The 18418-nt window shown below is 40.0% G+C and overlaps 1 protein-coding gene across 2 annotated transcripts in view; it reads left to right on the top strand.

Annotated features, from left to right (window-relative positions):
- LOC306706345 (solute carrier family 12 member 7-like) overlaps nt 1-5629 on the top strand; it is a 28414-nt gene extending 22785 nt beyond the window's left edge. For both annotated transcript variants that reach the window (XM_079173380.1, XM_079173379.1), the window contains 4 exons: nt 1761-1930; nt 2286-2300; nt 2591-2724; nt 3765-5629. In XM_079173380.1, coding sequence (XP_079029506.1) covers nt 1761-1930; nt 2286-2300; nt 2591-2724; nt 3765-3856 — 411 coding nt within the window. In that variant the 3' untranslated portion in view covers nt 3857-5629. The remainder of the gene's footprint in view (nt 1-1760; nt 1931-2285; nt 2301-2590; nt 2725-3764) is intronic.
- The last annotated feature ends 12789 nt before the right edge of the window (nt 5630-18418 follow it).

The following is an 18418-nucleotide window of genomic DNA, read 5'->3' as shown; positions in this document are numbered from 1 at the left end:
ATGAGACAGAAGACAATGAAATTAAAGGAAAACACTGTTATTCGCTGTTACAATCATCACAAAGGAAAAGCAGCATGTGTATACATTCGGAATACCTTCAGTTGATAGCGTAGCATAGAAGTGCTAACGCTAGTCAATGATGTGCTAATGCTAGTTGGCTAGCTGTTTTATTTAACAATGTAGTGTTTTACAAACGTGTATCTTCTTCCAACCTCTCCGGTTAACAAATATCTTTATTACACAACGTTTAAACATGACCAGCTCTAAATCCGCAAAACCCGCCTGAAGATAACAAAAATCTGAACCCATTGCATGGGAGTCTACAGAGCAGAGCCGCATACTTGTTGGACCCTGGTCAGAGCTGGCCGATGCTACACTATGATTGGCCAGTCTGTGTTTGAGGGGCGGGAGTTGGCGAATGGTCAATTGAAAGTGTCACCAAGAGAAACTTAAGCGCTATCCACAACACTGTAAGCCACACTAAAAACATAGTAAACTTTGATGCAAAACCACACTATAAATAGAGCTACTACGCACTCACACTTGTATATTCCATTTAGAAATATTCCGGTGTATTGCTAAAACTTTAAAACACAATGTAGAAATGCTATAACAAACTATAAACTACTATAAAATACTAAACTGGTACAGCTGTCATCAACCCAAAGGCAAAAGCATAGGATAACTCCTTCTGTGTTCTGCTGCTGTTCACCTTTGAACCCCCCCCCCCCCCCCCCCCCAACCCCCAACCCCCAACCCCCAACCCGGCTTTGTGATTGGACAACGGTCTCAGATTCAGAGCATCACAGATGTATCACGAGGCTCCATAAAGAGGAAGAAGCCGTCAGGTGCCCCTTCCCTCAATGCCATGAGGCAGCCACGGTGGCCAAACGATCCATTTTTCATGCCATCCTTTCCTCGCATCATTATTCATAACACCTGCGATGCTTAAGACAGTCAGGTCATTAGAAACTGAACTCGGGGTTAAATATTCTGTAGATACTGAGTGGGCAGAGATGCAGGGACCAGATGCTGCCACTAGAGAGAGACACATTTCTCACTGAGGTCCTTTAAATGTGCACCTGACTCGCAGTCAATCCAGCATCTAGGGAAGGTGAGGGCTCTCCTTGGTGAAAACATTTTTAGGCATGTGTGTTTATTTCCACAGTGTCATCACTATCAAACAAGCTTCACGCTTGAGTTATATGAGCCCTCAAAAGTATTTAGTACTTAGTATTTTAATAGGAAGAGAAAAGAGAAGGATTTTTGATATAAAATATGTTTTGCATATGACAGGAGTTCACAATTGTCACAGATTGGCAGAACTAGAACGTTTTTTTTTATTTCACTGTGTCATTAAAGGAGATCCCATTGACAGAGGAGGAAGTTTACTGTGTCCACTGTAAAAGACAGTTTCTGTGTTTTTCTTGTATGTGCTGTCATCACCATGAACCTGTCTTCCCTAAAAATAACTACATCTACATCTAAATAATTTGTCTTCATATCCTCCCGCATAATGACATATTTGCAATGACAATATGCTTTGTCGGTAAAATGTATTCAAATGCTAACATATATTACAGGATGCTACTGAAGGGAAACGTAGAATCAGTTGGATCTTTTTGAGTTAAGCCTTTACTACAAAGGGTTTAAATCGAGATTCAACTTTTCTTACTAGAAGTTGGAGGAGGACGAGAATGTAACGTGGCTAAAAAACACCAAACTGACTTTTTTAATCATCGGACTTATCCTTTGTTCAGGCACAGTTGATCCACGACCGGAACACGGCGTCTCATTCCGCAACAAGCGACAGAGATGCAGGTGCCACGCCGGATCGCGTCCACATGACCTGGACCAAAGACAAACTGGTCAACGAGAGGAACAGACAGAGAGAAGGCATGGGAGTTAAAGACATCTTCAACATGAGACCGTAAGTAGATCTAGCAGCGCTGCAAATCATCTCAAAAGCACACTGCCTGATTTCTGTTACAGTGACCCCAAACATTATGTTTATATGTAACTCTACACTAAACAATATGATTCATTTGTTGGGTTAAATGTGGACATTTCCCATTGTATTATTCAAAGGTTGTCCTCTTAAGTGCATTCAATAACTTTGCTATTGGCTTATAGTTTACAATGTAATTTGCAAATACTGTTTGATGGCAGAGGAGCGCTAATTATTCAAGATTTACCTGCATCTAGATAATCTAAAAATACAGTCGGGAGCACCCCTTATTATTGTATTAATGTTGAATATGTTTTTTTTCTCTCCATTCCTCCAGTGAGTGGGAGAATCTGTAAGTCACTTTATCTTTTGCTTTTTGTTTGCACATGCATTTGCTCTCTGTGCATACGTATTGTGCATGCTTGTGTGAAAGTAGATCACCAATTATATTTGCATGTTGCTACATGATGACAAATATGAAAGCTACATGTGCATTTGCCTACAAGATCACCAGATCCCCAGCCACTCATGCTGTGCTTCCTGTAGATTGATTGAAAGATTATCATACTAAAACAGCCCTCTGACCTTGCGACGAATGGCAGGATAACCGATGCTCTCACTAATGTCTGTGGTCCAACGTAGCAACCAGTCCAACGTGCGGAGGATGCATACAGCTGTGAAGCTGAACGAGGTGGTGCTCAACAAGTCCTGCGACTCGCAGCTGGTCTTGCTCAACATGCCGGGCCCGCCGAAGAACAAGAAGGGAGACGACAACTGTATCCTTTTTCAGCTAATCAGCCACAAGTCATTCAGTCATTTAGTCAGAGAAAGTTTGACTTATTAGTCATAGTTAAAATAGCTAAAAGATTGTAGGAAATACTATGAATTGCTTTCCTCCCAACAGTACACACAATATCAAGCTAGAGCCAGCAGGCAGTTAGCTTAGCTTAACACAACGACTGAAAACAGGGAGAAGCAGCTATCCTGGCTGTGTTCAAAGTGAACAAATTCCACCTAACACCATGAGAGGTCACTAACGATATTTATTAATTTATTAAAAAGGATCCCCGTAAGCTGATGCCAATTGCACCAGCTAATCTTCCTGTGTCCCGAAATCCAGTACAAATTATTCATCATATACATACACAATACATGATATATATTTTTTGTTCAATCCATAAAGCTTAAAAAAGACTTAGCCTCTTGAATTAGAGGCTATTAAGTGCTACCTTTAGACAAAGCCAGGGTAGCTTTGTTCCATTGTTTCCAGTCTTTATTGCTAAGTGAAGCTAATGGAGTAGCAAGAGGTCATGAGCAAGACCTCTCTTGTGTCCTTTTCTAATATCAGTCATCTTATCCATTCAAATTTAGCGATTAGGCATATCTTTCTCACTTTGGACACAATGCTAAGCTAAGCTAACTAGCCACTGGCTGTAGCTTCACACCTACCATACATTAGAGTGCCACCGACCTTCTCATTTAACTCTCTCAATACTGTTAAGTGAATAATTGTATTTCCCTAAATGAATAACTATTTAATTTAGGTCAATAGTAGAACAACTAATACAAAAATGAGTTATGTTTTAGGTTTTGCAACAATTTAGGCAACTATGCAGATAAAATGGAAATACTCAAGTAGAGTACAAGCACATCACATTTGTGCGTGAGTACAGTTCTTAAGTCATTTCCATCACTGACAGGAGCATTTTCTTAGACCCAGCATTTGAGGTTTTTAAAACTAAATGAATAAATCTGAAAATAGCATTATGTGTTACTGTGACGTGTAGTATGTCCTTAACCAGAATGTGCCTCACAGATATGGAGTTCCTGGAGGTCCTGATGGACGGCCTGGACCGTGTCCTGTTGATTCGTGGAGGTGGTCGGGAGGTCATCACCATCTACTCGTAGCACCGAGAGGTTCCTAAACGTTTTGGATGGAAACACTGTTGGGCAGGGAAACCCAGAGGGCAGTGTGTTGGCAAAAGGAAAAGGCAATCATGGGCAAAGATGTCGGACAGAGGAACTACAGCACACTGCCTCTTACACTGTCGGGGGAAAAAAAAAGGAGGACCATGATCGCTGGGAAGGACAAGGGAGGTTCTACCTGCAGCACAGCCTGAGCTCAGTGCATCGTCTGGGGCCACAGAGCGCTCTCTGCACCCCCTCCTCCTGGGGCTCCTTAACTCTGACACATTTGTACACTGTAAAATGACTACTGTGTGGTTGCACTGTGGAGATTTTCTTTCCTCAGTTAAACTATGAAGTTTGTTGTCATTTTTAGCATTCCACTGATTGTTGTAGCTGGCTACAGGCTCATCGGTTCCAACGAAGGTTGCTAACATAGTGCCTTTATTTATCTCAGTACCGTTAATCAAACTTTTCATTGATGTATGACAAGAGCCGACTTTAGAGTTGAATATGTTTTTAAGCCATTATATATGACATGTTTGCCTCATGTCACTGCATCAGAAGTCAAAGAGCCATTGATCACTATGAGGATAGTTTAAGGGCAAACGTGTGCTGAATGGATTGTGATCTGTAGATTGTCTTGGACATCGGCTGGATATCGGCTGTTTATGTTGTCCCAGATAACATCTGTGTGCCAAGTGTGATTAGAAAGGAGGAGGTGAAAATGCAAGAGGAAATGCAACTTTTGTGATTTTAGCATTTTAGTTGAGTTGACGATGTATTTCACTTTGTAATGGCGCAAAATGTTAAGGCGTGAGTACATGACAAGCTAGCGTGCGCTGAGCAACATGGAGTATATATGGTAGTATTTCATTCAATATTACTGTTGTTTTTAAGTACAATATGTAATGTGTTGGCTCAACAAAAGAAGACAAAACAAACCAAGAAAGTTTGGTACACTGACAAGCGAATTCACAAAGAAAGGATTGCTGCCACTGATCAATCAATTCAATCGCTTGCTACCGCTATCTTAGGTTTCATTCACAACAGATATAAGATAATGATATTACATCTCAATCACACCCATAAACAATACCAGAGAAACAATTGAAATGTTTAGACCGTGAGCTACAGGACTAGACCGAGGAGGTTCAGAGGATTCCTCTAAACTTCAGGCAGGGAGTTTAAATGTGACAGAGAGAAAACCCTATTTGAGATACGATATCGCAGCCTGTTAGTGCTGATGGTGTTTTCAAACAACTTTAGACTTTAAAAGAAAATTACATGATGTGAAGCGGAGGACTAAAAAAACCCAAAAAACATCATTCAATGCTGCCACGATCAGTGAAACGTCTGGGCGTGACACCTCTTATAAATGTGCTTCATTTACCGCCAACTCTGAGGTCGCTAATAATTTCACTGTAACTGCGAGTGGCATTTGAGGTCTGCAGGAATGACGTATTTTTGTAAGCCAACCCCCAAAATTTAGTTTAGCACCGATTCCCTGAATGGGATTTTTTCATTGGAAATTTGGATTTTTGCAGAAAATAAGCTGTGTTGCAAACACAAGCTTATGATACTTAGACGTGTTTTTCCAGCAAATTAATCTTACCAAATGTCCCCCATTTTTATGATTTTTGCGCCAAATGTATGTATATTACCTAATTTAAATGTAAAAAATAGTTTTCCTTATTTGTGCAGGCTACTGAATCTTTTTTGTGAATTCTTCCTTGAGTCTTAAGTCTGCAAAATACAGAAACTTTTGTGTGTCAAGTTGTTTTGTACGTTTCCTGTTCTCGTCGTCGACATAACGTACAACGCAAAATAATGTCCAGAAAAGTCGTTGATGCTTTTGACTTAACACGAGAAGTCTGCTGCTTTTAATGACATCTTCTGGGTGATATGTTGATGCAATATCTCCAGACACCCAAGACGTCTCCAGACATAAAGAGGGTTGCTGCTGATCTGTTGCACCCTTGTAAGTAAAGACAAACGCACAAGCCCAACAGTACTTTAGGCAAGTAAAACTACTTGGTTACAGTTGGAGATATTCTAGTTTCGTTTGTTTCTGTGTTTGTAGAAATGACTTGTTTCTTAACTCTTTTAATGTGCTGGAATATAAACTGTACACAAGCTGCATGCAAAGTGAGCTTCCTCTAAGGAAGCTGGTATGTAACTGTAATCGATCATGCACCTGGTGTTTTCACCAGACAGTATGAGATTCTGTATTCTGCCGTCAGTTATTTGGCAAAATAACGGCATCAAAAATCAATGGTGACAACAGATTATATACAGATAGATATATCTGTGCCCTAGGGACCATTTGTGCCTATAAATAATAAAAAACAAGTCTGTTTATTCAGACAAACTCCCATAACATTACAGGAAACATGCAGACGTGCAGAAAAGAGGCGGGAAAATGTCAAAACAGGAAGTTACTGTAAGAGACAAAGGAAATGAAAAAATAAATAAAGCTTAATGAGTGTTTGGTCAGATTTAGATCACTGTGATTTCTCTGATTGCCATCTTATGATTTAAACATTTATTCTTTTGCAGGTTCAGTACCTAAACAATCTGAATACATTCTTTATGTTGCCACACTTTTAGTTTTTTCTGTATTTGGCGTCTGTCATAAAAAATTATAACATATACAAGAAAGTGATTTGTTTTTTTGTCCGATGGAATACGTTCCCGTCTGACCCAGATGGTTGGCCGAGCTGGATCGTTGTTGCCTCTTATGTAACTGTCTCCAAATATCAATCTCATCCCAAAATCATCATTGTCTGTCGGCACACAAAAGAACAAAGGAAATCTTGGAGCTGCAGTAAGAAGCTTGGCCTTGGATAAATGGCATCCTGTTTGAGCGGTTAGCTGGGTCAGCCGGCATAGAACAACAACAACAACCCAGGTCTACAACCCTGCTACATTCTGTGCTGCCTGTACTCCTCACTCTGCGCTCACTCGTCTTTTGCTAAGATTCAGGACAGTTTTGCGATTTATTGTTTTCCTGATGGGAATCTTTTATAGAGGCCAGAATGCACATTAAAAAAAGTGTCAATGTGGAAAACAATTCATAGAGCTTACAAAAAACAAAACGGAGAAAATGATGGGTTCGTATCTTACTTCGTGCACATTTGGTTTTAACATCCAAAGATTTGCACGATCTTGCTTCTGTCGTGTGAGTTCAGCTAAACAGAAGTGCAGCATGCAGTCATGATCCTACGTGAGAGATGTCCTCTACAGGCCCTGGCTCAGATGTGCATGTTATGAGATCATGAATGGCACAAGCATGCATATATATGTATTATTTATGTGCTACTGTATGTGTGTAGTATGGCAGGTTGTGGGTGTGTTTTGTCAACAATACAGGCCTCCAAATGAAAAAAAAAATAATTGTTTTATTTCGATCAGATCTGCCTCAATCTGTCTGAACGTGCGAGGTGATTTTATACTGACTGATAGAGTTATATTTATTTGAATAGAACTGAACAGACTAAAATCCCTGTATTTATAAGCTCTGCATTAGACAGCACAGCTTAGCCTGACAAGATATCCATCCACTAGCAGCAACAAGCAACGGAACACTCATCACTGGTAACTCAATGAAATAGAAGTTTGATCAGAACAGATATTAGCAAAATGTTTGCAACATTTAATAACAATGTACTGCCAATACTATTAAATATACGGTTTGCTGATGTGTCCTCAATGTGCATGAGGTCAAAGGGTCTACTGTAGCCTGGAAGGGTTACCGACATTCAAATAAACAATGTGGCATCAGGTGTGGGCCTCACAAACAAGGCAATCCAGAGTCTCTACCATCAGGATTTATTTGTACATGCAAACTGTTTAGTTTTCTAGTTGGCTTGTATTTACTATGCTATAGTTGGTCGCAGTGGTGGGCCGTCAGGGCCTGCAAAGCCTTCTCTGCTGGCCTAAACAGAATCACAAAGTTATAGCTATTTTATAATTTAATAATTTTTCATGTATTCTAATTATTTTTCCCATTTGCTTTTTTTCTCATTGCACAGCTCCTGTCTTCCTCTGTTGCTCTGCTTCCAGCCTGAAGCGCTGCCTCCAGTGCAACTTGTTTTAAGTAGAGCTTTTATCCAATCAGATTTCACCTCTGTGTCTCTAGGTAAGAAGAGAGGCCCGAGGCCCGCTAGGAAGCCTTTGCAGTTTAAGTAAATGGGGACAATATTGTTGATTGTCATAGTGTTCAACCAATCAGATCTTTAGTTTGACATGCTGGGCGTATTCTTTGACGTGCCAGAGCTGCTAGGTAGCCTACAAGTACGTCAGCATTAACGTGCAGCTCAGCATTAACGTGCGGCGTGACTGTTGTGAAGCTGAAGCTAGCTAGCAGAACTTTGTTGTAGTAAGAGTTCAAGTTGAAAGATATGTAAGAAGTTATGACATTGACATGACATTTTTTGCGTTTTACTTGGTGTAGATTCTTTTTTTAGCCCTGTTTGAATCAGTAGGGAACAGCTAAACACTGAGGGGAGAGTTTGTAGCTTGTGTGCTGCTAGTTTAGCGCGCCTCCCAGAACACACACGCCACACCAGGGTACAATGTTTTCTTTACGGGGTCAGAGTGTCTCTTACGTTGGGTGGGTTGCCATATTGAGCGAAGGCCACCGAAAACATATTTCCCACAATTTCAGCTTCTGCATTTTTCAAAGGCACTAGTATTATTCAAACGTATTGTTCGGTTCGTAAGTCTCGTACCAAACGGTTTCATATGAACACGTGTATTGTTACACCCCTAGAAACAAATAATAACCCGTAGCTGTGGCGTCATAATGAGGTTATTAGGAGGTGGTTCAACTGTAGTAGTACAGCACTGAAGGCCCAGGTATAACATGCACGGCCCACCACTGGTTGGTCAGCCCACTTAAGTCCAGACTGAAATTTGGATTGATTGCCATGACATTTTGTACAACTATTCATGGTCCCCAGAGGATGAATCTACTGACTTTGGTGCTCCAATGAGTTTTCCTATAGCACCACCACCTGTGGTATTGATTGAAATCTCTGCGTATTGATTGACATAAAATTACATTAGGCTCACAATCATAGTGTTTTTTTGTTTTACAAGAATCCAACATGCACATGTTAATAATCAAGAAATACTTTTTTTATACTTAACCCCAACCCATTGCATGTCCGGCTAAAGGTTTCACGGCTGTGATCCCTTAACCTGTCAGGTCATAACTTTAAATTGTCAAGCTGTTTGTTTTCTGACCAAATACCTGCAAAATAATTGACATTCCCATTAGCCTCAACTGTACTTCCTGTTTAGTGCTACGTGGTAAATGCTAACATGCTAAACTAAAATGGTTAATATTACACCTGTTGTAAAGTTTATCCTTTACAACAGGTGAAAAGGTCTTTTTTTTTCTCATCATCTAGACTTTCTCCAAGTATTTTGTATCTTAATATAGATAATCGCTGTCTTCGATAATTTATATACATCATTTTCAGCATATTCATATTTTATGTTACTAAATGTATGCAGCTTTTGTTTAGCTCACTGTTTTTTCAGTTCTCCCAGCAACGCATCATCTTCCCACAGCTTTCACTGACCTTCCAGTGACACCCGGGGCTTTGGCTAAAAAGCGTTTTCTTTTCTTCCACTTATATCTGAGAGCTAAAGAGGGAAAACACAAGTGCTTAGGAAGGGAATGCAGTCTGTGAGGACAGAGGATGTGGGGGGGAAAGTACCTTTTCTTTTCTCTCTGAGCCATTATCATTCCAACGTGTGCTAATAGTGGGGTGTTAACATCACAACACGGATAATTTCACTAAGACTCCCTCTGATCTTGTTGACCCCTGAAGCTTGGGACAGAATTCGAGCACTAAACTGGACCAGTTGCTTCTGTACGCTGCTCTGAAATGTAAAAATAAAAGACTAAACACTAGATTTAGACTTATAGGATGTGCGTTGTAAAAAAAAAAAAGAATCTATGTTTGTGAACAGTATGGACAGAGTGTCAGGGTGTGTAATATATAATGGTATAAAAATATTTTCCTGCCAGACTGATTAAAGCACTGAAATATTGGGTGATGCATACATTACATGTCTTGAGTCAAATGACCTTTCTGGAGCAAATGGTCTCTGTTTTAAAATCTAAATATGAATTCCTTCTTGGTTTTGGAAACCAAACAGTTACCGTCAGCCGAAGGCAACTCGCTCGCAGCAGTGTATTTCACTCAGGGAGTGAGTTTAAATCTAATGGAAAGGCAACAAGCAAGATAAATTCTATGACTGGTAGACTTTGAGACTGTTGAGACTGTTTTCAGCCTGCAGGTAGTGAATTGGTTTTCAGTCTTGTGCTTTTTGAAGGCACTTGCATATAAAACCTTGTATCTCTAAAATAATTGAGTTTGTTGAATGTGGAGGAAAGACAAAAAACACATCTCTATTCCCCAAGGCAGGCTGTGTTCTTAACGTGAGTACCTGCCTCACAGCCACAGATCCAAAATATTGGTCCTGCCTCATGGCATGATGGGGCCTTGTCTCAAAGTCTAGTTTTAAAGTGGATTGATGCAACTTTAAAATGAATAATTAACTCAATCATCCTCTTTAAAATAAAAAGGTTCACAAACCTTTGCTCAGTTCAATACATACAGGGGTTGAGTGGCTACAGACTTGCTTGGTCTGGTATGACCAGTAGCTTACGGTGGCTATTGTTAGCCTATGCTAGTAAACTTCAAACAAATATGGCTAATCAGTTCACTGATTTCTACTGTAGTTGTTCCACTACTTATCAGCATATTACATAGGAACATTTCAGTAGTTTTACCATAAAACTAAAGCAAGGAGTCGTCCTATGTGTCCTTTTCATATCTCGAACAATCCATCCGATCTACTTCACACTTGGCTACTGTATTGCTGGGGACCCAAGTGAGCGCAGTGTCGAAGTTGGTGTAATTTGGAGGCTCGACACATTTAAGCATCGGTGCGCTTTGAACACATGATTCCTTTTTATTAAATGTGGCTGCCACTCGTGGCCACTGATCTGTAAAAGTGAAGTAGTCTCGCTTCAAGACTTTAGCTATTTTCACTATAATTGGGTTAGCCTGAAGTGGCTCACTGACCTCCAGGATCTATATTCTTATGTTTTATATTCCATCCATGATATTGTAATCTGATTTCCTATAAATAATTTTGGAATGCATGAAGGTGGCAAGTGGGTTGTCAATAGCCCCAACATTCATTTTAATACATTTTAGTAAATTCATATTGGATATTATTTATCTTAATAACATTTTACAGATTAATTTGGCCGTGCTATTTGCTATACGCTCCTATTCATTAATTAACAATTAATTGATTTCATTGATTAAGGTGTTTTGGGAATATTTAATCGCAGTCTAATATCAGCTGCACTTTAATCATACATGTCTATCATATTATTTAAAAGAACTTGAGTCAAGCAGCAGGTTAGGAGAGATGGTCCACTCAGTGAGTGGGGGGGGGGGGGGGGGGGGTTTCTCCTTCAAGAGAGTCAAATTTCCCAACTTAGTGGGTCTGAGAGTCACTCGGCTCAGAACTGAGAGAGCCTTTGTACTGGCAGAGAGAGCAGCAGTGTGACTTCAGGTCTGCACAGTGAGGCAGAGGGACCACGGAGTTTGACGGAATTTCATCACACACATGCACTTGGAGTTCATTTCCAAACCTGGATTTTTGTTCCTTTACTCAGCAAAATGTTTCACGGGTAAGGCAATTTCATTTTACTTCAACGTTTTTTTTTTACATGTAAAGAAAGCAGAGTGGACTTTACCTGACTTTACCATCCATTTCGTATCTTCACTTCAACTACTCCTCAGAGTGGATCAACATTTCTTTAGCTTTCTTAGGGTGAAATACATTTCACTCGCAACATCAGCGTTTTGACATTTATTTTTACACCTGTTTTTTTATGTTTTAAGTCTGCATAAAATGCAACTTATGTAACTGATGTGTCTCCTCAGGTGGTCTCTTGTTCTGCATCCAGTCCTGCTGTGTTGGCTGGCCGCTGCCCTGCAGGTTAGAGAAGGTAAGAGCCATGCTGCTGCAGCTCTTTCTCACTGTTAAGCAAATTACAGCTGTGTTGGATCCACCACAGGAGAATGGAAGGGCTAAAACAGTTTGTCATTGACTCAACATTAAAGGAGTTCTTCCTCATGTTGTTGAAGCCTCCCATGAGAAAATGTTAGGACCATGGAAAGCAATTAAGCCTGTTATTGATGACCATTTTAAAATTATTTAATTTCTTTGATGATACTGTATCTCACTTCAGATCTACTATGTTAGGCGTCAGTAAAGTTTGAATGTTAACCCGGTAAAATTAAGAATATTTGTCATCTTGTGGCAGTAAAAACCTGTTTCCAGTTAAAGGTTTCTTTGGTAAATAAACAGAGTAAAGGTATAAGGAATTGATTCAGTGTTTGTTCTAATGTAAACTGCAAACGTACAGCTAATCAGGCTAGTTAACATTGTCTTCATGATATGAAATGCCCCTAGTCTTGGAAGAAACGCTAGTTTAGGTCCTGTAGTTAATAAGCTAGTTAGCCAAACTAGCTAACTAGCTTATTAACTACAGCTATTTTAGCGGACAGAGAAATGAGAATCCTGCTATTGTTTACCTCTACCTGAAATCTTGTACCCAGTTTTTTCAAATTTACGAAGAATTTCGCTCGGAATATTGGGCACCATCATCATAGTAACCTGCATATATGCGAGGAAACCTCAAAATGCTACACTAGCACTAAACTGAATAACTATTTGACTTAGTCGACTTTGATGATTACATGCATGTAAAGTGTAGAACCCAACATAAGTCATCTTGACTTAAAGACCCACACATTATTGTAGCACTAAAATTAAATTAATTGATCCGGTTTGGTTTCAGAGCTCCAGCATGAAGTTTTTGTGGGTGAACAGCCAAAGAGCTGCTCAGTGTGGGCTGTGATACCCGGTCAAGTTTTAGAAGACTGACCAAAGGGATGCAGGGAATTAAGCTACAACATGCTAAATAACTAAGGTAAAATGTTATCCGTCAATAAACCCTCTTTAATGACAATGGCAGGATTCAAATGTCCCCCACTCCTCACACACGGTCCCACTACGTAGCCCTTACATTTCCATTTTCACACCTCTGTCTGCAGCTGTGGGTTTCGTTTAGTTATTCCCTGCTGTGAGGCTCCTCTTCTACAGCTCTGTGGGAGAGAGATAGTTTGTTTATTTGGCAATAGAACAGGCTTCCTTTGCCCTCTATAGCCTCCCATGTGTGTGTTTGTGCGCAATGAGGTGGCAAGACGAGTCAAACGCTGCACCAGGGTGAGAAATGAAGTGTTTAGTGTGTATGGTAATGGTGTGAGGGGTTTCATCCGCACTGCCCTTGCTGTTTGTGTGCTGGAGAACATCAGAGAGGACCAGTGTGGGTTGGTTCACACGGAGCTTTGAAGCGGGACCTTGACAACACAACTGTGCCAGTTTAATGTCAGCATGCGTAGGTTAGGTCGGAGTGTTTTTTGACAATGGATCACGAAACAAGCTTTCTCTTTCTAACATTTACAAACAGCCAGAAATAATCCAGGATTCATGTTTTTTTTCCTTCACACTGAACACAGTTCATCCCATTACGGACTGCCACAGACTTGACAGTTAGAGTTAGTCTTATGATTCGAAAATCATATGTTTAAAGTCCAAAACCAACTTGGAATATCAGAGTGTTCCAAGTCGAGCGAAACCTTGAGCAAAAAACAATAAATGTAATTTCCTTGACTCCTGGAGTCCTGGACGCAATGCTTATTCCAACTGTATTCATTCATATTGGCCGTTGGTGTTTGGTAGTTCTAACTTTCATGTTCTGGTAACTTTAACCCAATATGACAATCTCTCACTGAAACACCTTAGTAGCTTATTATTGGGCTCTGCTATATGAGACTGTGGTGTTTTCTATTGGTCCAGTGCTCGTATAGGAAGTAGTGTGTCCTATATGCAGCGACATGAAGAGTAATGGTGGGGTTATGCTCAAACTAAACTAGATCATAGAACGCTAAGAACCACCGCACTCACAGAAGGGTTTAAAAGCCCGCCATTATAAGCAGTCCTAAGGCCGATAATCATTGAAACATGGGGCGAACACTTTTCGGACAAGCTATTCTTGAAGGCATTCACAGTGTTGTAGTGTTGCACATACTAAAAGTCACAAGTAGTAGTGTAAATAATGTGAATGTGTGTGAGAAGTTACAATTTTTAACATCTTTTGGGATAATAATCTAAAATCCTAGCGTTGCTTTTAACTGTTTCTGTATGAACAGCCATCCTTACAAAAACAATCTGAAAACACACTTTTTAGTTGGTTTAGTGTGTTCAGCTTTTGAGAGCTTCAGAAACACGACAAGCTGAAAGAGCAACTTTTATCTGATTGTTTTCCACACTCTAAACTCCACCCTGCATGTCCCCCTAAAAAACACTTTTTTTCCTGCCTCCAGGAACCTTCACTTTCCATTTACCGTTGGTTGAGTTGCTCTGAAAGGATTTCATGTTTAGCCAATATAAATGATTGTGAGGTGAGCCCAGTAGGAGTCTGTTTTGGAAGAAGCTCGCCTCTGTACTGTACAACTGTGGTCACATTATTTGTTTTCTGTCAAAAACATATTTTAGTGTCAGCTTTACCGACAAGTCTTTTAACTGCTTCCACTCTTGACCTGATTTGGTCTCTGATGTTACGGGAATAAAACTCCCACCGTGCTCCATTCAGTGTTTTATGAGCCTAAAAACCTGGCAAGTGTGAACGTCATAGAGCTGTATGAAAGGGCCTCCACCTAAATGTCTTCAGTATATTGGAGAACCGAACGCCCTCGCTGCAGCGGCGTCCTGTCTGGAATGTGCTCACTCAGCCAGAGTGACTTTGATTCGAACAGAGTCGGGCACAATGGGCCAACTGTAAAAGGTGTCATTGCTGTATGTGTGTAACGGTCAGCTCGATGGGATGAGGGGAAAAAATCACTCACTGGAAACTTGAAAATAAGAATGGGTGTTTCTTTTCGGGGTCTCGGAACTTTCTGTTTTTCCATGATGTGATGCTCACTGAGATGATGTAGCTCTTTAGTCTTGGTTCCCATTATAGAGGAGAAGCTGTTGTGTTGTTGCAGAGGAAGCTACACTGATATCAGAAGCATGTGTTAAATTGTGTTTTTAAGAGATTTAAAAACTCAAATTTACAGCTTTTTACTGTAATTTGTATTTTTTAAGAAAGGAAACAGAATGTTTTCTGTTTTGTTTGGGTACACCGTTTCCATAGTTACCATCTGGAGCATGAATCATTATCATTGTGCGTCTGTTCCATGCTGTCTACTCGTTGGGGCAAGACACATACAAAGAAAGTATTTCAACTCAAAAACTCTATTTACTTGAGGAGAGTATTAATATTCCGTTTATGTGCACATTTTATGACTGTTATTTGAGACATTACTTCAAATAAATCAAAATATTTGATTGCAGCTATTTTTGGGTTTTCATCATGAGTTATTTGTTGAGCATTTTATCAATAATCAATTAGTTTTTTCTTTCGATGTTAAAAAATAGGAAGAAATGCAGATCCCAAAGGCCAAAGTCTTCAAATTACTTTTTTAGTCTCAGAACTAAAGTTATACTTTCAAATAAGACAACAAGCGAAACCTAGACTGAAAAGTAACTTAATCTAGAATTCAAATCTTTGCCGATGAATTTCCTGTCGATAAATGAATCCAGTAATTACCCAACTGTTCCACATCTAGTTCAGTGTAAAGTAAAGTAAAGCGATGCTCATGTTGATGCCAGTCGTATCAATTCTTCAATGTATTTAAAGATTTTTAAAGTAATGATAATCAAGGGAATTCAGACAGGTTACATGTTTACGGCCTAAATGTTTGATGCAGCGTGAAGATAACACAGGACAGCATTCTATAATACCCATCAGTGTCTTTGTCCTTCTGACACAAACTTACAAATCAGTGGCGTCCTCCTGCGTCTGCTGTCTGTCATGTAAGACCTGTCGCTCCTCAGGCCCACATTCATTCACAGCATCTACACCTACATGACAGCCGAACCTCTCTGTGCAGAGATGAAAGTGAGTTTTAGAGAGCTAATGCGATACCATCAGCCAGTAAATAGTTGGCGGATGACAATGATAACCCGACCTGCAGTTAGTTTTGTGTCATGTAAGGTGGCATTTCTCTTCTCGCTCTGATTTTTCCAACCAGTCTGATTTAAACATAGTTTTAATCTGTAAATTGGGAAGTGAGGCCCATAAAGACAACACTATCTCTTAGGAGTTTGTCATGCTGGCTGCTTTTCTCTTTTCTAACTTTGAGGAAACTTCAAGAAACTGGTTTTAAAGGAAATGGTGAAAGTACACTGTTCTTCTGTGTGCTTTTGCATATTTTGGTCCGAGTCTGCGCCGACTGAAATGATACACTCTCCCTTTTAAAAACACAACTTGGATGGTCACGACACTAACTTCCGAAACATCTTTATCACAGCAGACGGTGTGGCCTTTGCTCTGTCCTCTATGTGGACTTTTATGGAATAATACGGCAACGCTCCACACATTCTCAGGTCCTAGGTAATCCAATTGGTGTATCATTTAGAAAACTGAATTTGGCCAAACGCTGAACTTCTGAGGTTGCTTATTATTCCAAAGGCATAGAGAATAGAAATATCTAAACCGTTTTGTTTGCTGAGGGTTAACGGTCTGTGTTTCTTACCAAAGTACATTGTCTGTATCTTTGAACTCTAACAAAAGGTTATTTCCTTTTGCAGCAAACATTTGCAAAGCCAATTTTAAAAGAATATTTGAAACATGTCATTGTTACCATCTACGTTTGCTAGCTTGCCGTCTTCTTCTTCTGTGTCTTTGTTGGGGCATTTCTGCGTGTCTTGGAGAATTACCGCCACCTGTAGCTAAGTGCAATACCTTGAAACCGTGAGCAGGAATCTATGTTGTGTATTGCTATTGGGGTCATGGCCCGATGCACCAAGACATGGTATATTGATGCACCTACTGCGGCGCAAGTTCCACCCGGAAACCTTTAGCTAAACACTGTTAGCAACATGTGCTGATCGGAGTTTGTTCAGTGTTCGTGCACTGTAATACAGAAGTGTTTTAAACTGTTCCTTATTTTTATGATACAAATTGTTTACCAACATTGCCTTAGTGTCCAGAAAGAGGATTTTGTATAACACTTGAACCACTGTTTGTTCAAACAGACATTCATTGTCTGCATTTAGGGGTTTCCCCCCACTGTACAGTACTTGCACCAAACTGTGACTCACTCATATCTTGAATTAGTGAAGGGGGGTTTAAGTCTGTATCAGCATGTTTTCACATACAGGAATACAAAACATATCTCATTGCAATATTAGCTTCACTCATTTTTAATTGTATATCTTTTTATTAGAAGCCCTCCTCAGGTTTTGTGTTCAGTCAAACATCTTTGACCAACGATATTACAATTTACAACACTCTTTAGAATCCTGGAACTAAACTAAGCATTCATTGCAAAGACTTGAAGTCTGTAGAGTGCACACCTCTTATTTCTCAGGCCATGTCCACACGACTACGTTTTCCTTTTAAAACGCCTATCCTTTGTTATGTTTACACTGAGCGTCCACTCTAGGCCGGAGGTTTAGAGCACGTAGCAGCTGTTGTGCAGTTACATTCTGCATTTTATAATCCTATTACTGCCGACATGCGGAGGAAGAAGCTGTTATTGGAGCAATTAGCGAGCGGCGTGTCCAGCGGAGTTTCCAACCATACGGAGCGGACGTCTCAAGTCACCGTTTGAAGCTTTGAGGAGGACGATGTACACAAAACGGAGAACTTTCCTTTTCTTATCAATGATAATTTTTTCTGCACAACTATTGTGAAGTCCACACATAAACTGTAAACGAACAAAAGCATTAATTGTTCTCCAGTGCGACATGTAGAGCTGCGAGTATGAGAACAGACAACGAAACCGAGAGGAAACGAGTGAGAGACGTGTGCTCACCATGTTTATTGACCCATAATCTAGTAAACTTGTGTTCATTTTAAAGTAAATGTGATGTGTGTGTGTGTGTGAGAGAGAGAGAGAGAGAGAGAGAGAGAGAGAGAGAGAGGAAAAAGCTGCAGCCTTGTAACTAAGTTTGAAAAATAAAACTTTCCACGAAATTTGTCTGTTTGAGTTTATAAAGGAAGATTTTAGAGGAAGATCTTGAGTATCAAGCACTACCTTCCATTATTAAAAACTACTATAATACTCTGTCGTATTTTCTGTAACTAAGCAACCAATCTACTTCCTGTTTACAGCAGCACCCGCATGCCCAGTGTACAATACTTGCTGCGTGATATTTGTTTTCAGGCTTGCGAGTATGGACGGAAATAATTTTGCAAATTATGCTGAAACGTCCGTGTGGACTACTAGTAAACGCAGTAGTGTGGATTTAGCCTCAGTCTCCTTTCACCTCTTTATCAGAGAAGAAAATGTTTAACTTAATCTAAAAAATACTGCCTCCCACTATGTCTGGGCATTCTGTACGGACTCC

The sequence above is a fragment of the Pholis gunnellus genome (assembly GCF_910591455.1).
Source record: "Pholis gunnellus genome assembly, chromosome: 14".
Classification (NCBI taxonomy): Eukaryota; Metazoa; Chordata; class Actinopteri; order Perciformes; family Pholidae; genus Pholis; species Pholis gunnellus.
The sequence above is the reverse complement of the archived record's forward strand: the minus strand, read 5'-3'. Positions and strand labels throughout refer to the sequence as shown.